Source organism: Sinohyriopsis cumingii, chromosome 11 (assembly GCF_028554795.1).
Source record: "Sinohyriopsis cumingii isolate HCF-2022 chromosome 11, ASM2855479v2, whole genome shotgun sequence".
NCBI classification, from domain to species: Eukaryota; Metazoa; Mollusca; class Bivalvia; order Unionida; family Unionidae; genus Sinohyriopsis; species Sinohyriopsis cumingii.
Window position 1 is genome coordinate 61,722,143 of NC_142971.1, and position 25,193 is coordinate 61,747,335.

Sequence of the window (25,193 nt, forward strand, 5' to 3'; positions counted from 1 at the left end):
ACCATTTTCTCTTCTTTCACTTTTGTTGCACAGAATGCAATTCGCACCAACTTGTCCCTACATAAATGTTTTGTAAGGTATGAAGATGATTTTGGATCTTATTGGATGGTGGATGACTTTGAGTTTGTAAGACGTCGTCACTTGACACGTGGACGCCCAAGAAAATGTCATGAAACTCCGTAAGAGTCTTAAATGTACCAGCATTTTTCTGTGTTGTAGGAAATTGTAGAGGAGATTGCTTCCATGCTGTATGTAATATGTTTGACATAATGAAATTTCTATTTTTAATTTTGTAGAGTTTCTAGATTTGTTGAATTAAATTTAGATGCTTTTTAGTATAGGACTACTAGAAGCATTTTGTATCTACATTTGACTTAAATAATTCATTCAGTATTTTTCGTACATTAATGAAAAGTCTTGTGAAACAAAACATTTTTTTTTTTTGCGTTTCTGAAGCTCAAGGTTTTGCATGCATGTACCTAAATTCTATTGATATTGCCAATTATTCTTTATCCAGTTACAGAGTCTTTTAGTTTAAATAGCTTTATCCAGTTACAAAGCATTTAGTTAAAACAAAAAAGTATCCCCTATCCAGTTGCAAAATGTTGGGTTTAAATAGCCATATCCAGTTACAATATGTGGCATTTAGATATCCTTATCCAGTTAACCAAAAATATGGAGTTCAAGTAGCCTTATCCAGTTACAAAATGTGGTATTTAGATAGCCTTAACCAGTTACAAAATGTGATATTTAGATAGCCTTAACCAGTTACAAAATGTGGAGTTTAAGTAGCCTTAAGCAGTTACAAAATGTGGAGTTTAAATAGTCTTATCCAGTTACAAAATGTGGTATTTTGATAGTCTTAACCAGTTACAAAATGTGGAGTTTAAGTAGCCTTAACCAGTTACAAAATGTGGAGTTTAAATAACCTTATCCAGTCACCATGTGTAGAGTTTAGAAAGCCTTATCCAATCACCATGTGTAGACTTTAAATAACCTTATCATCACCATGTGTAGACTTTAAATAACCTTATCATCAGTCACCATGTGTAGAGTTTAAATAGCCTTATCATCAGTCAGCTATGTTTTGAGTTTAAATAGTCTTATCCAGTCACCAGGTGTAGAGTTTAAATAGCCTTATCCAGCCACCATATGTAGACTATAAATAACCATATCCAGTCACCATGTGTAGAGTTTAAATAGCCTTATCCAGTCACCATGTGTAGACTTTAAATAGCCTTATCCAGTCACCATGTGTAGACTTTAAATAGCTTTATCCAGTCACCATGTGTAGACTTTAAATAACCTTATCCAGTCACCATGTGTAGACTTTAAATAACCTTATCCAGTCACCATGTGTAGACTTTAAATAGCCTAATCATCAGTCAACTATGTGTAGACTTTAAATAACCTTATCCAGTCACCATGTGTAGAGTTTAAATAGCCTTATCATCAGTCCGCTATGTTTTGAGTTTAAATAGCCTTATCCAGTCACCAGGTGTAGAGTTTAAATAGCCTTATCCAGCCACCATGTGTAGACTTTAAATAACCATATCCAGTCACCCTTTGTAGAGTTTAAATAGCCTTATCCAGTCACCATGTGTAGACTTTAAATAGCTTTATCCAGTCACCATGTGTAGAATTTAAATAGCCTTATCCAGCCACCATGTGTAGAGTTTAAATAGCCTTATCCAGTTCTCATGTTATTGTATGAACTCGGGAGACCAAGTCATCTAAGGTGCTCACCTTTACAGATCACTGATATCTCACCTTTGCACAAGTTTGATTCTTTGGTTCATCCAGCTTGGGTATGTAAGAAAAATTGCCAATAGCATCCTGTGGGCTGGTTTTTCTTTCTATGATTTTTCTGGGTTCTTCCTCCACTAGATATGCTGGCAGGCTGTGGGACAAATGGCATTAAAACTAAAACAAGAAAAGAAAAGAAACTTGTTTAAACTGGCCTGTAAGAGTTATCTCCTTGAAACATTGTTAATACTTGATAATTTTTATTGTCTGTTTATTTCTATTGATTAGTCATTTTATCAGACAGAAGTCATTGCTTTGTTTAAGTTATTACCTGTCATAGTTACTTATGAATCATATCTACAAGCTACAAGCTTTGTTTGTGTTTTGTTAACAGTAGCCTTCTACTTTGGATTATTTATTAAAGACTGCCACTTTTAGTTATAAATACAGACATACGCATGCAATTTCCAATTATCAGTACACAGACATATGCATGTACATAATGTAGAATAGTGCTTGAGTTTAATAAATGTTGATACAGAAGGAAAAATGTGACTTAGGTCTGTATGAACACCATAGAGTCTGATGTGCCTATGAACAACATAGAGTCTGATATGCCATCATTTAATGTGTATACTGATCTAGGTCTATATGTACAATATAGAGTGAGACATGCCATCACATAATGTGCTGACAGATCTAGGTCTATATGAACACCATAGTTAGATGTGACTTCACATGATGTGCTGACAGATCTAGGTCTATATGTACAGTATAGAATGAGACATGCCATCACATAATGTGCTGACAGATCTAGGTATATATGAACATCATAGTTCATGGTAACTTAACATGATGTGCTGACAGATCTAGGTATATATATATATATATATATATATATATATATATATATATATATATATATATACACACAACATAGAGTGAGACACACCATCATATAATGTGCTAACAGACCTAGGTCTATATGAACACCATAGCCAGATGTGACATCACATGATGTGCTGACAGATCTAGGTCTATGTGTACAATATAGTGAGACATGCCATCACATGATGTGCTGACAGATCTAGGTCTATGTGTACAATATAGAGTGAGACATGCCATCACATAATGTGCTGACAGATCTAGGTCTTTAAGAACACCATAGTCAGATGTGCCATCACACAATGTGCTGACAGGTCTAGGTCTATATGAACACCACTGTCAGATGTGACTTCACATGATGTGCTGATAGGTATAGGTCTTTATGAACACCATAATCAGATGTGACTTCACATGATGTGCTGACAGATCTAGGTCTATATGTACAATATAGAGTGAGGCATGCCATCACATAATGTGCTGACGGATCTAGGTCTATATGTACTTTATAAAGTGAGACATGTCATCACATAATGTGCTGACAGATTTAGGTCTATATGAACACCCTAGTCAGATGTGACTTCACATGATGTGCTGACAGATCTAGGTCTATATGAACACCATAGATGTGACTTTACATGAGGTGCTGACAGAGCTAGGTCTATATGTACAATATAGAGTGAGACATGCCATCACATAATGTGTTGACAGGTCTAGGTCTTTATGAACACCATAGTCAGATGTGCCATCACATAATGTGCTGATATATATAGGTCTTTATGAACACCATAGTTAGATGTGCCATCACATAATGTGCTGACAGACCTAGGTCTATGTGAACACCACTGTCAGATGTGACATCACATAATGTGCTGACAGATCTAGGTCTGTATGATCATCATAGTCAGATGTGACATCACATGATGTGCTGACAGACCTAGGTCTATATGAACACCACTGTCAGATGTGACATCACATAATGTGCTGACAGATATAGGTCTGTATGATCACCATAGTCAGATGTGACATCACATAATGTGCTGACAGATATAGGTCTGTGCTGGAATAACTTGGAATAATAATAAGAATTTGCAGCTTTGACAGTGTTCTTCCTGTTCAGTATAATTTGGAATAATTTGGTGTTTTCTGCAAGCATAATAACTTGTTGGTCCAAACTATAACAAAGGTCACCACATTTTGCTATTACAGACTTGTTAACAAGGGTTTTTTTTAAATAAAATTTGTATACATGTGCCTGATTGACTGTCTTTAGATGATGCTGACTGGATGTCAAAAGTATTTGACTAGGATGTATTATTTACATGTGCCTCCTGAACTATCCTTAGACGATGTTTCACAAACTTAGTTGAGACATTGCATCATGAAGCAGTTATTACTTCCCTGCATTCCCTGTGTATGTACTAACTTTCGATGATATTAAAATTCATTACTTTCATCATAAACATCATTGTGATGTTCACTTGTCACAGCTTGATCTTTTTGTTACATGTTCTTACCATAAAATGCTGCATACAGTATTTGAGTATCTACTCGTAAACTTTTTTCTGTATCCCCAGAATGTGTCCCAAAAAGCACATTACATGTTGGCAGATCTTGATCTGGCTAAACTGCTTAAATGCATACCTTAAAAAGGTGATGGTCGTGTATGTTCCTAGATATTCAAATCTGTCAAAAGCTTAAATAAAGGTGATGGTCATGTATATTCCTAGAGATTCAAATCTGTCAAAAGCTTAAATAAAGGTGATGGTCATATATATTCCTAGATATTCAAATCTGTCAAAAGCTTAAATAAAGGTGATGGTCATGTATATTCCTAGATATTCAAATCTGTCAAAAGCTTAAATAAAGGTGATGGTCATGTATATTCCTAGATATTCAAATCTGTCAAAAGCTTAAATAAAGGTGATGGTCATGTATATTCCTAGATATTCAAATCTGTCAAAAGCTTAAATAAAGGTGATGGTCATGTATATTCCTAGATATTCAAATCTGTCAAAAGCATAGATAAAGGTGATGGTCATGTATATTCCTATATTCCTTTAGATTCAGATATGTCCAAGCATAAATAAATGTGATGGTCATGTATATTTCTAGAGATTCAGATCTATGAAAAGCTTAAATAAAGGTTATATTCTTGTATATTCTTATTAATTCAAATCTTTCAAGAGCATAACTATGCAAGTATACATTCCAACTCCTGGTTTTTCTTCAGTGAATAATATAATGTAAAGTGGTACAGTTTATTATGTACTGCATTATTTGTTCAATGCTGTCAAAGTGACAAGTTTTTTACATACTGTATTCTTTTAATGCTGAATTAAAGGTAGGTCAGGTTGAATTGTTGAATTACCTTTAAGATACTTTGGTTGATACAGAAAATTTAAATTAGTACATATATTAAAGCATTGGTTCTAAAACTTTTTTCATTTGACTTCTTGCTGATTACTGAGGTTCTCAACGCACCACTTAATAATCTTTTGTAATATTGATTGTACTATAAGTATTGTTTAAAAGCACAGCAGATAAATGAACCTAATCAAAATTAACATTTTTTGTTCTACAAACAAAAGCACACAACTCGTGTTTTAATATCATTCTTCCTGTCTAATGCATTTGATGAGCCTTAATTTTTGAGCAGAGTTCAGGTTCTCGATTGTTCTGCAATCTCTCCAAGAACCATCTGAATAGAGCTTTGTGGACTACCATTGGTCTGCCTTCCAGTTTGAGAGATGCTGTACTTGAGCTAAAATAGATAACAAATAAAAAAGACATTTTAAATACCCCAACTAAATAAAAAGGTCTAACTTGTGCAAACTCACAAATCATCTGAGATTTTACTATTACGCTGTCATCTTATGTTTAGGCTCTTTCAAAATGCAACAAGAAAAGAGTGAAGACAGCAAACTTTGTAAAATGTAACAGATAACTTATTTCCAAGGAAAAACCAGTTAAAAATGAGAAAAAGAACTTACTGTTTTACAAATCAAATCCAAAAATAATCCAAGAATGTTCCAAGAACTAAAAAATAGAAGTCCTAGTAATAAAATGTCCTAATTAAACTGAGTTTGAATCCCGATGAAATCCAAAATGGAAGGCAATGATGTTTGCTTAGGTCATCATTGTACTGATGTGTCAGCAGTTCTTTGTTGAGTCACAGAAAATAATATTCCAGTGTTTGAATTGTGTAAATGTCGATAGCTGTCTTTGTCCAAGAATTAATTTAGAACACAAGTATTTCCAGGGAAAAATAATCTCTTGGAATTAAAATAATTTGAAGAAAAATTAGAAATTCTACTCAAACTGGTAACAACAAAACACCTTTAAGTGTCAATGGTGAAAGCCTGACTGCCCAAATTCTCAATAGAAAACAGTTATACAATAATTTAAGATGCAAAACAAATTCCCATATGAGAGTCGCATGATCGTGTTTCTAGAACAAGATAGAAGCTTTTTACATGCCTAACATCACAAAGTCATACTCCTAGTATGACCCTGACTAAAACCAATGAGTTTTACTCCAGGAAAGAAGAAAGAAGTTGTTTACTTTAAGTTACTGATTCTGAATCAGTGTCAGAAACTAGGTCAGCATTATATACAAAGTTTCTATTATTAGTTGTTTATGAAAAACAGTCAGGTCAAACTGAATTTAAGGAAAATGTCAAATCCAGTACATAAAATTACATTACAATAGCATGTAATGGAATAAAAAATATTTTTAAAACTAACAAACAAACAATTAAATTAAATCAAATATAAATTAAATCATATATACATAATACATCATAAAACTTTGCTCAAAATGTTGAGTAATGTTAAACAGGAGTTTGAAATTGAACACATTTGGATTGGTCGGTGTTGAGTAAGATTTGGATTCAAGTTAAGTTTGATGATGGTGTCCATTGTTGAGTAAGATTTTGGAGCTGAGTAAAGTTTAGTGATAGTGACTCCAGATTGTATTGTTTTACAATATATGTATACATTATTATATAACACAGTGTATACTCATATTGCATAATACAGACCATATGCTGATGTTACACAATAGAGTATGTTATTGTTACATAATGGTGTATACTAGTGTTGCATAATACAAAGTATACTGATGTTACACTACAGAGTATATTAATATTAAATAACAGTATAATAGTGTTGCATAATACAGTGTATGCTGATGTCACATAACTGTGTATAATGTTGCAGAATACAATGTATGCTGATGTTATGCAACAGAGTATAATGATGTTACAATACTGTATACTGATGTTACATAATACAGTGCATACTGATGTTATATGACAGAGTATGCTGATGTTACATAATTATACATATACTAGTGTTGCATAATACAGAGTGTATGCTGATGTTATGCAACAGAGTATAGTGATGTTACAATACTGTATACTGATGTTACATAATACAGTGTATACTGATGTTATATGACAGAGTATGCTGATGTTACATAATTATACATATACTAGTGTTGCATAATACAGAGTGTATGCTGATGTCACATAACAGGTTATAAGGACATTACATAAGAGTGTGTACTAGTGTTCATAACTGTTTGATGATGTTACACAGCAGAGTATACTAATGTTACATAGCAATGTATACTAGTGTTAGATAACAGTGTATAATTGTGTTACATATCTGTATATACTTGTTACATAATAGTGTAATTCTAGTGTTGCATAGCAGCATACTAGTATTACACAATACTGTATACTAGTGACTCTTGTGGTGGATAAGACGAATTTCAGAATGCATTACAAGCTGAAAGATCTGATGATTTCTCCATTTGCTATTCTTGAATATCTTATCCTTCTTGACTAGCGTGGTGGAATTTTTCATTAACGTGTTTGTGTTTTTTCTTTCCTCCAGGGCTATTGTTAGAAGTCCATCTCACACTCCAGATCACCCCATGTATGGGGACAATCTAAATGCCAGCCTCAGGGTAAGTATCCTATCATTTAGCAAAATTTTAAAAAACCTACAAAATCCCAGGATATGTCATCTTTTGCTTGCTTTTAGTGGGGTTTTTTCCTTCAGTTTTCAAATACTTTTTAATCTATTGCACCTCTCTTTTAGAGACTTGTCATTAAAATTGCATGATATTGTTAAAGTTAAATTATTGAAAATTTCATAATGTGTCATTGAATTAGAAAATATTTTGATCAGGTTAACAGTTTTTAATATTTTTATGTCCAAGAATTTTTGGTGAGCATTATAAAGATAGAACAAGTCAAATTATCACAGCCTTTTATATTCAGTGATTTTATTTACAGCAGCCATGTGAGATGTCAAAAATATACAATAAAATATTTAGTTGTTTTGAATGTATATGGCAGGTATACACTTTTGAGATGCCTGAAAAGTACAGTAAAATATTCAGTTGTCTTGAATGTATATGGCAGATGGCCATGTGAGACACCAGAAAAGTACAATAAAATATTCAGTTGTCTTGAATGTATTTGGCAGGTGTCCACGCGAGATGCCAGAAAAGTACAATAAAATATTCAGTTGTTTTGAATGTATATGATGGATAGTCATGGAAGACGCCAGAAAAGTACAATAAAATATTCAGTTGACTTGAATGTATATGATGGATAGTCATGGGAGACGCCAGAAAAGTACAATAAAATATTCGGTTGACTTGAATGTATATGATGATAGTCATTTGAAAAGCCAATGCAGTAAAGTATCTCGTGGACTTTCTGTTGTGGCTAATACCCAGATATCTCACTCATATTACATACTTTTGTTCAGCTGTCCAAATGTGTTGTTGTTGTAGGATTTAATGCCATTTTTCAGCACAGGATAGACTATACATGGTGGCCAGTATAATTGGTGGAGGAAGAACCCTGGAAAACCCCGGAAAGAACCACCGACCCACGAGAAGCTGCTAGCAGGCTTTCTCATGTACCTACGTTAGCCAAGCCTGAGACTTGAACTCACGCAGACAGGGGTGAGATGGCAGTGACCCGTAACGGTGAGCGCTTTAGACCACACGGCCTATCGGGTCCCCCTGTCCAGGTGTATTAGTGAACATCAGAATCAGCTAATTGCAAGTCTATTAAATGTTTGTTTTTCATTGACTTATTTTGTAGGCTGCCCTGGAACACAGCAGTTTGTTGCTAAGTCAGCAGATGAGTAATGGCTCTGTCACATCTATAGATGGGGCAGAAGATTTGTCCATGAAGAATTACAACAACAGCAGTGATAGCACATCCAAGTCAGGCTCTCCATCTAGGTGAGCAACCTGCCTATTATGTATTGGCATGTGTACGTAGTGAAGTCGATATCTTATTATTAAATTGATAGATCATCCATTGGCAGATAAATGTACTAAATGTGAGTTCAAGATGCACACCCTTGTCTTAATAAATTTAAGTAATAAGTATCCACTGGCAGATAAATCAGTGGCTGAAAGAAGAAACATGGTTTCCACATGATAAATAGCGCTCCATGCATTCTACAGTTACCCATCTTTGAGGATGGATTGCACATGTTGTAAGGAAGAATCATATCATTTTGGGCCTCAGAGGTCAAGGTCATTGTGAGAGGAAGAAGAATATGGTTTCTAGACAATGAGTAGAGTTATCAATCTTGAACAGTTACCAATCTTTATGGCTAGTTTGACTCAGGGTTAGAACAAAAGCCTGCCAAGTTTGCGATAGAAAAGCCAAAAGTCAAAGTCACTGCAGCTGAAAGAAGAAATAAGTTTTCTGCACAGCTACTTCAGTTCACCATCATTTGCAGTTACCAGACTTATGGATGGCTTGCATTTGGAGCCTGGAAAAAGCCTATTGATTTGGGGGTCAAAGGGCCAAATGTCCAGGCTACTGTGAAAAAATAATGGTTTCTATATAATAACATTAGTTGAGTATGACATACCTTAACCAAGCTTTATGAATGGTATGCACTTCATTTAAGGAAGAAACCTGTTGATTTGGGGGCCAAAAGGTCAATCCTCTAGGTCATTCTGATTGAAAGAAAAAAAGTGGTTTTTGCAAAAAGAATTTAGTTGTCCACACATTGAGGGTGAATGCTGTGCTGTTAACGGTCCTTTTGTTGCCCCTTGTTCAAATGACGAAAAGGATTATTATCACAACAATCAATTAAAGTGTTTGTTTGTCAACAAACTGAGTTGATAAAGTGTTTGCACAATAAATTTTGCTTTGAATGTTTATTTTTGGCACAAAAAGTGCTGCAAGGCATATGGCAGCTGTTGGTATAATGGTTCAGCATTGTTAGACAAAACTATTTAACATCTAGAAGATAGTAATATTCCTGAGATTGTCCATATCATATGGTTTAGGTCTGCATACAAGTCCTCTCCATTCTAGATGCTTAAGTTTTTCAAGTTTACATGACTTGATATAACTGTTTTTCCTTTTTCAGGGATGAGGTGTTTTTTCCTACTGTAAAGGAAGAACCAGTGAATAGCAGAACAGGCTTTGAGGATAGAAGCCCAAACAACAACAATTTTGATTCTCAAATGGAGTTTAATGAAGGTGAAGATAGTTCTGAAGCCATAAGCATGAGTCAGTCAGAAACATTTAGTCTGAATCACTCAAATGCTTTGAACAAACTGAATCAATCAGAGGCATTAAACTTAAGTCCAACTGGAAGTTTGAGTGGCAAGGATTCTCCTGTGACTCTCAATATCCCTTTATCTCAGGTCGGTGATTTTTCTTTGGGTATGACTAATGGGTCATCACCAAGGTCTTCAAGAATATCTCCTGTAGTACAGATATCTTCCAATGAGACAATGTTTTCATCTTCAAGCATACGTTCTAATAATTTTTCATCTGTCTCGCATTCTGTTGTTTCATAATGGAACCTTCATTGTCTCATCAAAAGTTTTTTAAATCTCATAGTTGATTTCAAAGGTTACCTTTATTGCAACATATACTTCATGCATGAGTAGAAGAATGAGACACTTGCAAACAAAGGTACATTTAAAGTATGACTTGTGTACCAATATGTACAGGTTATTGAATTCTGTAATTTATTCTGAGTTACTTAGAAACTCAGATGAGGAAATATTGTGAGAAAGTTTTGTAATACTTCGTGCTGATTATGCAGTTGATGTGTTTTTTAAAAAGGAAAGATACTGATTATGCTTCAGATTTACATTCTTCTCAAGGGATATTTCATACTTGTAAACCAATTTAATTTTGTTGATTAGCCTAAAAGAATCATGCTTGTACATTGTATGGACCTTATTTTCACTTGAAAAGTTGTCATTTTAAGGTTTGTATATGAAACTCTGTGACTGATGCAGCTAGAAAAGGTGACTATACAAAATTATTTACTTTGCCTAAATGGTCCTGATGGAATTTAAAGTTATGATTTAAAATCTCCCAAATAAGGTTGTGGAATATCATAATATAAATTGCTTTAAAAGGGACATAATATGCATTGTAAGCCATTATTGTCTCCCTTGAAGCATTGTTAAACATTCAGTGGGACTGAGTACATAAGAGACACTCACAGTTTCACATAGAAACATGTACAGATAGGTTTCAAGTCATGCTCAAAGACGGAACAGTATTGTAAGAATAATGTTGACACATATGTAATGGACTATTGCATAAGGGCTCATTGAATCTGTCACATGAAAATTCTTTTGAAAGTATAAATAGTATGTGAAGTACGATAGTAATTCAGGTAGTACTTTTATATATGAAATTTTTTAGTCATACACAGGTTTGACTTTAAATGTTAGGGTATACTTTATTTACTTGGGATTGAATGTAAACAGATTTTAATTGGAAACTTCCAATTGTATCAAGAGTATGTAGAAATGACTTTTTAAAGTTTGCCTTAAATTTTATTTGTATAATGGTTTTCATGTTGACAATAAGTTTGGAATTTATGATTATGGGATTATCATTAGGTTTCAGTTCATGACAAATAACACTCAAGTATTGAGGAGTAGGACAGGAAAAAATTCACCATTGTTTGGTTTTATCTTTATGATATTGAACTTAAATATTGGTGTCACAGTAAATGTATTAATATATATCTTTAAGTAATAATAACCAAAAAATGTAATTATAATTTTTTTAAGATAATAAATTTGAAGACAAATAGGTAATTGCAGACATGGGCATTATGTTTGCTTTGATAATCTTGATTTATTTACATAAATGATAGGGACCCCAAGAAAAGCAGTCCTAATGAGTACATGTAATCTTATTGATTAAGGTCCGAATCTCAAACAGTATCGTGCTTATTTGAAAGTTAGGACTTTGTAACTGGACTGTGTGTGGATATATATATTTGAATACACAAGGAATGTAGAGTGCCGGGAAGTACAAGATAATTTTATTTTTACCAAGCACAGAAACCAATCAGATCTAAATTATTGTAACTTGTAAGGAATCATAAATTAATATTTATTTTTTTCTTTTCGTAATTTTGAATGAATTAAATTTATTATCAGAGCCATATTGTACTGCCGACAATCATTTCTTCAAGTACAATCAAAGAGCATAATAAAATTCAAAATGTATAACCATATTAAACTCAAAATATAAACTTTTGCCTCATTTACAAGGGAAAAAATGCCTTAGTTTGTTAGTATATATTTAATACACCTGTAAAATTGAAAGGTAGTGCTGCTTGTGTTTTCTTCATAACACTGGATCTTGCTTGAAAGAATGCTGTATATAAATCTGTGCTTTTCAACATACACTTTGAGAATTGAAAAATCAAAGACAGGAATATAAATATACTCATATTTTGTATTCAAGGATAAATTTAGTGCATAATTATGATTAAGTTTTTAATATAATCAAGTCAAACAGAAATACAAGGTTTTTATTAACTCTTTGCCGCAAATAATCTTTTGGTTTTATGTGTTATGGCACAGCAACAGTTAAAAGTGTTCAAGGCATTTAGTGTAAAGTGCCAGGTTCAAGGCATTCATTGTAAAGTGCCAAGTCCAAGGCAGGCAGAGTAAAGTGCCCAGTCAAAGGCATGCAGAGTAAAGTGCCCAGTCAAAGACATTCGGTGTAAAGTGCCAAGTCCAAGGCATGCTGATTAAAGTTCCCAGTCCAAGGCAGGCAGAGTAAAGTTCCCAGTCCAAGGCAGGCAGAGTAAAGTGCCCAGTCCAAGGCAGGCAGAGTAAAGTGCCTCGTTCAAAAGACACTACTTTGGCCTCTGGTCACAACTCCAGTGCCTTAAGCACTGAGCCACCATGGCCTCTGGTCACAAGTCCAATGCCTCAAGCAATTGGCTAAAATGGCTTCTGGTCACAACTCCATTGCCTTAAGCACTAAGCCACCATGACCTCTGGTCACAAGTTCAATGCCTCAAGCAATAGGTTACAATGGCTTCTGGTCACAACTCCAATGCCTCAAGTAATGAGGCACCATGGCCTCTGATCACAAGTACAGTGCCTCAAGCAATAGGCTACAATGACTTCTGGTCGCAAGTCCAATCCCTCAAGTAATAGGCTACAATGACTTCTGGTCACAAGTTCAATGCCTCAAGTATTGAGGCACCATGACCTCTGGTCACAGGTCCAGTGTCTCCGGTAATGAGGCACCATGACACCTTAGTAGTCATTTATTCCTACATACTGTTTCCGACAAATATCAGTTTTAAAAGTATTCCAACTTTATAAAAGTGGATTGTTTCACTATTTGTAAATACTTCTAATTGGTAGCAAAGTCTTTATAGTGACTTAATTTCCTTAATATGTTGTAGGAAGTTCACAAATAGAGAAGAAAAAAACTGCCAAAGAAAGAAGAAAGTTTTTGTATGATTGCAGTATTGTACATATTTATCGTTTTATGTGTATATGTACAGATTAGTTAAGAATTTATTTATCATTTAAAAGGAAGAGAGAAAGTTTTGCTAAATGATTTTTAAAAATAAGACATAGTTGATACCTTTTTGAGGTTTGTCCCTCATTCTATTGTGCTAAATTTATTTTTATAACTGTATATATTTAGATAACTAGATTTGCCTCAACATGGTACTTTTTATATCTGTGTGCTTTATGTCCCGAATTTTATCTTACTGTCAGGGTATATGTTCTAAAACTGAAGCAACAAGACAGGTGTATATACATAGTGTACAATCAAATATGTACAAAGACATGTAATTTCACACATGCATTTTATATACAGGTAAATATTATCCATAATTAATGCTCAATCTGTGCCCACTTCAAATGAGAATACTGTGTTCTGTAGCTATAAAATGCATTCACAAACACTTGGAAAAATATCAAAGTTTATTTCTAATATTTTTGTGGATACTATGATCTTTCAGCAGCTATGAAGTTGATGAATGCCATTATGTTAAACACTCAGTTTGTCCAGATTTAATTCCAGCAAGATGATACACCTTATACTTTATCTGTCTTGACTTGCATATCTTAGCATGGTTGCAATGCAAAGTGAGTTTTGGCTTCATTTTCTTTAATTGTTAATTTGTTTCCATAGGATTTTGCTGTAACAATTCCAACAACAAAAGAGCCATTTATCTCCCCTTTCTTTTGAAGTTTGATTGCTGTGCAATAATGCATTGATGTGTTGCAATAATATACACTTGTTACATTTTTTGTGTTTGCACTAGTTTCAGATTTTTGAATGCTGCAAAAGCATGCTTTAAAACCTAGTTATAGATGCACACACACACACACACACAAGGTAAATTTATCATATGAAATACACAGGGTGTTATTTGAAATAAAAGAATTGTCAGCTTTTATTTTTATTGACTGGATGCCAGTACAATTGACTTTGTCTCAGTATTGTTAAGTGTTAAGTACAGTTTTCAAAATATTGATTTGTTTTATACCAGGTTATTGTTACTTTTTAATATTTTCAAGCTTATGTATACATTGAATTTCACAGCTGAAGGGATTTGTCCTATTTCTGAAAGAGACAATCAGTATGCTGCTTTAATTGATTTCACCACAGTATGTATCTACTGTAATTGATTTCACCACAGTATGTATCTACTGTAATTGATTTCACCACAGTATGTATCTACTGTAATTGATTTCACCACAGTGTGTATCTACTGTAATTGATTTCACCACGGTATGTATCTACTGTAATTGATTTCACCACATTATGTATCTACCGTAATTGATTTCACCACAATATGTATCTGTAATAATTGATTTCACCACAGTATGTATCTACTATAATTGATTTCACCAGGATATGTATCTACTTTAATTGATTTCCCTACAATATATATCTACTGTAATTGATTTCACAACAGCATGATACTGTAATTGATTTCACCACAGTATGTATATACTATAATTGATTTTGCCATGATATGTATCTACTGTAATTGATTTCACCACAGTATGTATCTACTGTAATTGATTTCACCACAGTATATATATATATATATATATATATATATATATATATATATATATATATATATATATATATATATATATACTGTAATTGATTTTACCACAGTATGTATCTACTGTAATTGATTTCACCACAGTATGTATCTGTAATAATTGATTTCACCACAGTATGTATATACTATAATTGATTTCACCAGGATATGTATCTACTGTAATTGATTTCCCTACAATATATATCTACTGTAATTGATTTCACAACAGCATGATACTGTAATTGTTTTCACAACAGTACATATCTACTGTAATTGATTTCACTACAGTATATATCTACTGTAATTGATTTCACAACAGTATGATACTGTAATTGATTTCACAACAGTACATTTATACTGTAATTGTTTTCACAACAGTACATATCTACTGTAATTGATTCAGCACAGTATGTCTACTGTAGTCAATTTCACAAGGTATGTGTCTACCATAATTGATTTCACCACAGTATATATATACTGTAATTGATTTCACCACAGTATGCTGATCTAATTGCTTTCCCAGCAGTATACATGTACTGTAATTGATTTCACCACAGTATGTATCTACTGTAATCAATTTGACAACATTGTGTATCTACTATAATTGATTTCAGACCAGTTCTGTCTCAAACTTTGTACGTTTGTGCCATGATCCTTTTACAACATTTGATCATGTCAGAAGTTATAGGACACATAAATGGAAAACAGAAAGCAACATTTCAATAATTCTTAGTTTTGCTATTTTGTTCAAGAATTTTGTGTATGTCTTTTTCATGTTCTTCATTGACATGGAAACCGTTGTCTAGGAGGAGCAATGTATTGTGCTTGCTTATTTATTCTTTGCTGTTAATGATTGACCTTTTTATTTGCTTGAATTGTTTTCAGAGAATTGTCATTTTGTTGTTAGATTATGTTGAGTTTGTTTGGATCTGCAGAGCTTAATTAACTGATATCAATTTTTAATGGGGTTCTTTATTTGGATTGGTTTTGCTACATGAGGTAGTTATTACATATATAAATATTTATATTTCTTAACACAGTACTTAATCTTATTGATTATATGATTTAAACATGATTTTCATGGACATGTTACAATTATCTGTTTTGTGAATAAAAATGACAAAGCTTTGAGGTTACAAATGTTTAGTGCTTGAGTATTTATTTCAACCAAGTAAAATTGCCAAATTAGTTATCAAGCATTTTAAAGATGTTTTGGTACAAGATATTTTAAAAAGGTCCATATTATGTCATCTTCAAGTTCTGATAAGAATTTGTAAAAAATGTTTGAAGACTGATTTTTAGCTGAAAGATTATTTTAACATTTGTGTACATATTGGAAGCAGATGTCGAGTCAATTTAGTATTCCAAATGAACACTCCATAATAAAGTCATTTAGTATTTGCAGTGTTACTGCATTGTAGATTAGCATTCCAATAAGTACTGCATTGTAGAGTCAGTCAAATTAGTACACCAAATGAACACTGCTTTGTAGAGTCCATTATTATTCCAATAAATACTGCATTGTCAAGTAAATTTGAGTATTCCAAATGAACACCATATTGTTGAGGAAATTTAATATTCCTAATGAGCACAGATTTGTCTAAATCCTTTTTTTTTTCATTTGGTGCATTTATTGTGACTTGTTAAAAATACATAAAGTGTGTAAGTCTGAATTTTTTCAGGAATGATGATTGGTCAGAACTTAAAAGTATTTGATCAAAACAGCGGCTTAAATATTAAACTTCAATTCTGCATGAACTGATGAGTTTTCATCCATTAATTAAAATTTAACCCATTGCTGAAGATACGTGTAAATGCTAATTTTGTCATTTTGGGAGCAGTGTGTTCCAGGGACACATTTCTTTAATTTGTTCTGAGATTCAAAAGTTGTGAGGAAAAATAAACTGCAGTTCAGTTATAGTTTTTTAGTATAGCAAAATTCAATAAAATCAATTGATGAATTATACAGATTAGACTTGATAACATCAGTTGATGAATTACACTAACTTGATTCGATAAAATCAATTGATTAGTTCAACTAACTAGACTCAATAAAATCAATTGATGAATCACACTTACTAGACTCGATAAAATCAATTGATGAGTCACACTTACTAGACTTGATAAAATCAATTGATGAATTACACTTACTAGATTCAATAAAATCAATTGATGGATTACACTAACCAGGTGAACAAACAGATCCTTGGATATTAAGTCAGTTCTGTCCTAAATTGGATTTAGACCATTTTGCAATTAAGAACATGTTTTCATTGTTCAGTTTTTATTGTATTGTTTTGAATTAGTGGAAAGAGGACAAAATGAATCAATCCTTTGGCTGTCCATTAAGTAGATTGCTGTATATATTTTCCCCTTTTGTTTTTATAAGTAAGACTTTAATCGTATGTGCTCATATTTTAAAAATATTAAGAACTTTATTTCAGGAAAGACACTTTGAGGTAAAATTTCATCCAAAAGAGGACTAATTGATTAAATTATTAAAGGGGGTGGCCCAGTGTAATTTCAACTTTTTTGTATAATGATTCCAGCTGTTCTCAGTTATTCTGATTCCACATTTTGTTTATGATGCTATTATTCCGATTTATATTTTTAATGTATAAATAGAGTAAACAGGGTTAATCATATGATTTATGGATTTTATTGTCATTGTTCATTTTAGTATCGTTATTTTTTTTACCATTCCTATCTTGATTACTGCCTGATGTATTTTAATTTTAATTTTAGATTTTCTCTGCTTATAGTGGATGACTATGTACAATAATTTAGAAGATTTATTTGCTGTTCCTTTGCAGCCAGTGAGAGATCTCAGATCTACTTGGCCTTCCTGTACATACAAGTCTTGAAGCATTCAAATTTGCAACATGTGTATATGCTTAATTTTCCATCCTGGACCCATGACAGCATTCTTGGAAAATAAAATCCATTTTACTACTTATCAGAATCATAGTTTTCACACAGATATCAGGGATTTAATTTGATTATTTGAGACATTGTCTGGAATTATCTTTTAGTGTAAAGTATAGTTTCAATGAAAATTTCAACTTTTTTAAATGACTTTACTGTTTTTTTGTAATGAATCTCCAACATTGCATCTGCATCCAATGAAATAAATTATTTAGTAGCTAAAAAAATTTTTTCCAGATGTTCATATAATAACTGCATAGCCAGGATAGTTTTTAGTTGTTATAAGGGGCATATTTGGCAATGATGCAGGGGACATGTTACATATAAGGAATATGTTAGTAAATACAGCATGAAAGAAATAGTTTTATTTCTTTACTTCGAAATGGAATGCTTTTGTTAACACAAATGTTAAAGAAATCTTTAAATATGACTTTTATTTTATCATATATATAAATGTATTTATTAAATCAGTTGTATAATTTCCTCTGGATCTCGAGCTTGGTTGAATTTTTGTATGTGTTCAGTGTGCAGAAAATAGTCAAGCTGTGTCTGATGTAACAAAAATAGGGTTTAGGGTCATTCTGCACAATTCTATAATCAAAGGGCATTTTTATATTTTTTAAAAAATTAATAATTACAATTCGATACAAATGTGTCTTTTTAAGTTAATGACTATTTGGTATGGAGTGCATATGACTAAAAATTTGGGGCTTGAAAGGATTTTTTATTTTTCCTTTGCTACAAATCCTATGGTACAATATCATATCTTCTACTAACAGAAGTTTGTGTTTCTAATTATCTGCATTTTTACATATTTAGGTTTCTTGGTTTTGAAAATTAGTAAATCTATACCAAGGGACATAACACAAATTGTGATCCTAATAGGAAAAGGTTACCTCCCTTGGAATAGTTTGACGGCTTTTGTGTGTACTTCAGACATATAATTCTGATATGAAATGTAACTGTTTGAATAATTTCTCAATTAATGAATTCTTTGTTAAAAGATAATATAATTATTTCAGATTAATGTATTTATGGTTGATATTATCACTCTCTTGTGATGTTTAAAAAAAAAACATAATTGTCAGTAGCTTTTCATTTATGTTCATCCTTCCAATCCTGTTTAATATCTCTATTTATACAAACCCTCCAAGCCATTTGTATTTCAGTACATTGACTTCAGCAAGTTGTGCAGCCAGAATGTCACAAGTCTATTTTTGTTTCCAATAGCATGGATCTAATTTGTTCATGTCAGAACTCAATTATTTATAACCAAAGTCAATATGGTGCAGTCAGTCATTGCCTGGCACAGGCATGATGTTAGAGTGCAGGCAGGAATTGAACATCCATTCACCAGTATTTTACATGCCAGTATTAAAATGTTGTACCAGCTGAGAACTCTGCAATGACATGGTAAATGGATGTTTATCTGTCTTTGATTGCATCTGACATTAATTGCTCATGCCATTTTGAACTTAGTTTTATTTGCGTTATTCCAGAACAATTTGTCAAGTTTCTTTATTTATATGTTTGCAAAAGTAGCTATATCCTAGTACAGTAGGACTTATTCTTGGGTGGGTGGGGGTGATCACTGTAAACATCTTCCTCCAAGAATATATTCAGATTTTTCACAAAATTCTTCGATTAAAGAATTTTTTTAAGAATAAATCCATTAAGAATTTGGCTTGTTTTTATTGATACTGGCAAGAACAAATGGAGAACGGGGAAAAGCTGTGCAGGATTTTGTAGAGCTGTACTTGTAAATGTATATTGGAAATTGGAAACTAAATTCTTTTTATGTACACATCAATGACAGCAAGTATTACTGAGCATTTATGATGTCCAAATCTTGTATACGTAAATTAAACTCGATTTACCTAACACTATGTTATCATAGTATAAATGCCTTAACAAAAGATCTACTCCTTACTCTAGAAGAATCAATTCTTAGTTAAAAGTAAATTATTTAGCTTCACAAGTTTTGGGTGGTACTGTAACAAAGTGGATGATGTTTCATATTGGTTGACAAGTACAAAAAGCAAGGTTGGTTGACTAACCATTGTTGAACTTCATTTTATATATTGTTAAAAATATTAGGTATGAGTCAAATGATTTTCAAAGGTCAGATTAAATGTTATTTTCAGGTTTTATTAGTTTCTGCAATTGCATTTGTACATACTAATAGGAATGTTAATTAAATACAATTATTTGCTTGAGATTCAATAGTTTTAAAGAAGGTTACACTGGCATTTCATGCAAGTGTTGGCATGGAGGAAGGATGCCAGTATGATTACTTAAATTAATGGTATTTAACTGGACAAGCAGAAATATATATTGTTGTATGCAGGATCTGACTTTTGACTTGGGTAACCAATAAACCACTGGCTAGTGAAGAGCTGACTTTTGACTTGGGTAACCAGTAAACCACTGGCAAGTTGAGAGCCAACTTTTGACTTGGGTAACCAATAAACCACTGGCAAGTTGAGAACCAACTTTTGACTTGGGTAACCAATAAACCACTGGCAAGTTGAGAGCCAACTTTTGTCTTGGGTAACCAATAAACCACTAGCAAGTTGAGAGCCAACTTTTTGACTTGGGTAACCAATAAACCACTGGCAAGTTGAGAGCCAACTTTTGACTTGGGTAACCAGTAAACCACTGGCAAGTTGAGAGCCAGCTTTTGACTTGGGTAACCAATAAACCACTGGCAAGTTGAGAGCCAACTTTTGACTTGGGTAACCAGTAAACCACTGGCAAGTTGAGAGCCAACTTTTGACTTGGGTAACCAGTAAACCACTGGCAAGTTGAGAGCCAACTTTTGTCTTGGGTAACCAGTAAACCACTGGCAAGTTGAGAGCCAACTTTTGTCTTGGGTAACCAATAAACCACTGGCAAATTAAGACCTGGATTCAAATTTTTTTAAAAGAGTTACTTTTATTTAGAGATGATAAAGGGAAAATGAATTAGCATTGGGATTAAGAATATATTGTGCAAAACTTTGAGAAAGCATTGTGCATCAAAACCTTTTAAGATGTTATTCAGGTTGCATGCTGTAAATTTTTGTCAGATTTAAAGATGAAGGTAAACATAATTTTTTTATTTTCTATAACTTTAAATTTGTCAGATGAAGGTAAACACAAATCTAGTTTTATTTCTATAACTTTAAATTTGTCAGATGAAGGTAAACATAAATTTATAGTTTTATTTCTATAACTTAAAAAAAAAAAAGATAAATTTTGTATCTCCAGAAGATAAAATATTGATTAAATATTTATAGGTACTGTAAATCTTTTAATTTTGTAAATCACCAGTTCCAGTTAATATTCTGTTGGGGTAAACACCATAAAGATTTCTAGATCCCTGTAGTGCAGAGTATTGAAACATGTCAACATCATTTGTCTAGTCATGCTCTTGCTTGTTTCTCAGCTTCAAATATCGACAAATCAAAACAAAAATGACATTTTCAGGGTTAAAATGGACCAATACACCTCATGATTATAATAGATTGTGTCATGTTTTGTCAGATGTACATATTTGTATAAACCGGTGCATATATAACACACCTCCCTGCATCTGGGAGTAATGTCTTTAGTATTCATGACGAAGGAAGTGAATAAAATGTCTTGAATGTCTCTTTTCCTGACTCTTTTATTTTACAGTGTCAACCCTCGGGTCAAAGAGCCAAGTGGTTTTATGGTATTTCTGCAGTCATCATGCATCCACATATCAACAGTAGGTTTTCACCATTCTGGAATCCATAGTTCTGATCTAATTTAATTCATACATGGAAGATGGTTTTATGAAAGTTCTCCACAAGTTTGATAATAAGTGAGATCTATGTATATTAATGGGGTGATCTGTGACTGGTTTAACAAGTGAGATCTATGCATATTAATGGGGTGATCTGTGTCTGATTGGTTTAACAAGTGAGATCTATGCATATTAATGGGTGATCTGTGACTGATTTGTTTACCAAGTGAGATCTATGTATAGTAATGGGTGATCTGTGACTGGTTTAACAAGTGAGATCTATGCATATTAATGGGGTGATCTGTGACTGGTTTAACAAGTGAGATCTATGCATATTAATGGGTGATCTGTGTGACTGATAGGTTATCCTTTTTACTGCTCTGGAGACCTTATTTCTGATCTGATTTTGAACATACTTGGAATTTACAAGCTGAGATCTCAGATAAGTGTGATAATGAGTGAGATCTGTGCATACTATTGAGTGATCTTGCATCTGCTTGGCTGAATTTGGTACCACAGTGGAAGTCTCTATAATCAGATTTTAACCAGACTTGGGACTAGTAGTGAATCTTGCTTCTGAATGGCTGACCATGCTACCAGTAGTATGTGTAATATGTGATATGTCCAAACTTGTGTGGTATCACTGTGATCCATAATCAGATCATTTTCAATGGTCACCTTCCCATCTTGGATGGCTTGATCGTCCGTGAACACAGTCTAATTAGAGACCATGTGGATATCATAAAGTGTTGTCACTACCTACTGAGGTACTGTTCTGTTTTCCTTCTCCTTATGCATTAAGATTACATATTAATGTTGCGATTGCTATTTTGCCTGACTAAAAGTAGAGTCGTATCTTTCGAGAATAGTTGCCATATGACAAGTACCTTTCATAATTTACACTGTTTTCGAAGCTTTAACCATTCCAATTGCTGGTGCGAGAATAATTCAGAATTCTGTTTTACATGATATCATCAGAACATATTCCTTGTGATTACATGTACAAACTGGTCAGTGTCAATGATGCTATAAGCAAGCAAATAAAATTCTACCAGTGTGATAGAGCATTTCATACGAAGTCTTCTTGAAGAGCTAGACTTTGTAAAGATAATTGTTCCAGCAAAAATGATTCAAACTAGCAGAATGTGAAAATTTTTTGAAATCCGTGTTGGTTATGCAAGCAGCTACTTTATTATTAAAAATTACTTAATCATTGTCATTTTAGAATAAACTATCACAGTGACCAATGTAATCGTCATCTGAAAATGCGAGAGTTTATTCCAGCGGCATGCTTCATGGATACGACTCGTATCTGATCTTAAAGCACTTTCGCAAGTTTAATGAATAATGAACATGCATTCCAAACAACATGGAATGTTATGTCATTTTCACTTATCAATTTAAGTTTCATAGTGTTATGTATATTTAATTTAATTGTTTGTTAGGTTTTTTTAATTTTTTTTTAATTATTTCATTACATGCTATTGTAATGTAATATTGTATGCTGGACTTGACCTCATCCAAAACTGAGTTGTTTTCTTCAGTTTGACCCGACTGCCTTTTTATTTTTATTTTGTGTAGACAACTAATACATAGCTAAATTATTCTCTCTGTATTATGGGCTTAATATCAGGATCATTATTAATATAAGAAGTAAATATGTTTATTTGGGTCTAAGTTTTCGAATTTCCTGAGTGTAATCCAGGTTATGATTTTGATTTGTGTAACATCAAGATAATTCTAGAAGGTTTTCTTCCATTAGATAATGTATTTTTTGTACAAAATGCTAATTGTGACATGAGGTAAAGTAGAGAACTATATGATCTTGTAATTGTGAGGATTTGGTCATCTGTGCTTTAGCATCTTTCACTTTCAAGTTGTATTATGTTGTGTTGTTGTTGTTGTTCTAGGGTGTAACGCCATTTTTCAGCACAAGATAGGCTATACATGGCGGCCAGTATAACTGGTGGAGGAAGAACCCTGGAAAACCCAGGGAAGAACCACCGACCCACGAGAAGCTACTAGCAGGCTTTCCCACGTACCCACGCTAGCCGAGCCTTGGACTCAAACTCACGCAGACAGAGTATTATGTTGTGTCCAGTTGGGATGAATCATTTTCTTCAAATTACTGAATTCAAGTGATTACTTTCTCTGGAAATACGAAAGTGCTCTGATAAAATTCTTGGATAGAGACATTCACTAGAACTTATACTGAATTCAAACCTGGAATTATATTACTGTCATTCAACAAAAGACTGTTGACAAATCGACACTCTATAAGCTATAACGGACATGTCATAGCCTTCAGTTTTTTATATATTTCTTCTGACCTTGTACTGAGTTTTATTCAGGACTTTAAATTATTAGGACTTGTTCCTGTAATTCTTGGATTATTTTGGGATTTAATTGGCAATACTGTAAGTTCTTGTTTCTCATTTTCACTTTGTAATCTTGGGGAGAAAAAAAAAGAATTTGTTAAATTTTACAAAGCTTGACGTTTTTCACTCTTTTTATCACTTATTTTAAGAGCATATACTCGTAACAATAGATAGTATTCAGTTTATTTACGTGTCGTTGGAAGAACTAGTCAAGAACATAAAAATACTCAAACATACCTCAGAAGAATTCGGAAGCAAACTACTTGGTCACATGAAAAACACTACATATCATCGTGAGAAAAATTTAATGAAACACGTCTGCCACCAAAGGAAGATTTCTTTAGTCTCCTTAGCAACACAAATGTTCCTGATGCAGTCTACAAGCATACCTTCAATATTTGGAACAAGCTTAACGTTCAGAAATCTTGGGGAATATCATTACTTGCATCCAGAAACAGATATGCTGTTTCTACCAAGGTTTAGAATGCTTCAGAAAGAGTTCCATGTCCTATTGCAAGTTGGAAACAGCCTGGATATGACTAGTATCTGGTCTTAAAGTCTCAAGTCTTGCTCTGTCGATTGGTGCGACACTCACATTATCCAAGGTGCTGTTCGAGTTGCTGATTTATATTAACATGTCTATTTTGTCCAAACAGGAGTTCTGGAATAGATTTCATTAATCACAAATATGCATTCTATAGTCAACAACACGCATATTCCAGATTATGATCGTACGGAAAAGCAAAACATTTTTTGCTCGGGGCACAACCGGCTTTATGGCTGCGCCATATCATAAATGTTGCCCCTTGATTATCTCTCTTGGATGCAGCCAGAAAAAGTTGCTAAAGACATTTTGCAGAGCGATGACGACAGTGGCTACATTTTTTAAATTAACATCCTACTCGAATCCATGACTCGAATAATGACTATCCGCCAGCACCAGAAAATTTGACAGTTGATGAATCCGTACTAAGTCCCCGCCGTATTCAGATGCTCAAGGAAAGATTTGTTGTTGGCAACTTCACTGCGCCAAAGCTGACTCCAAATCGGATTGATTAAACGCGGCACGTGATTCATAATAAAAATCTGAAATAAATTTTG

The 25,193-nt window shown here is 33.1% G+C and overlaps 1 protein-coding gene across 4 annotated transcripts in view; it reads left to right on the forward strand.

The window, feature by feature from the left end:
- LOC149788551 (forkhead box protein P1-like) overlaps positions 1-21,596 on the forward strand; it is a 143,103-nt gene extending 121,507 nt beyond the window's left edge. For all 4 annotated transcript variants that reach the window (XM_089974580.1, XM_089974581.1, XM_089974578.1 and 1 more), the window contains 3 exons: positions 7,531-7,603; positions 8,757-8,899; positions 10,051-21,596. In XM_089974580.1, coding sequence (XP_089830706.1) covers positions 7,531-7,603; positions 8,757-8,899; positions 10,051-10,486 — 652 coding nt within the window. In that variant the 3' untranslated portion in view covers positions 10,487-21,596. The remainder of the gene's footprint in view (positions 1-7,530; positions 7,604-8,756; positions 8,900-10,050) is intronic.
- The last annotated feature ends 3,597 nt before the right edge of the window (positions 21,597-25,193 follow it).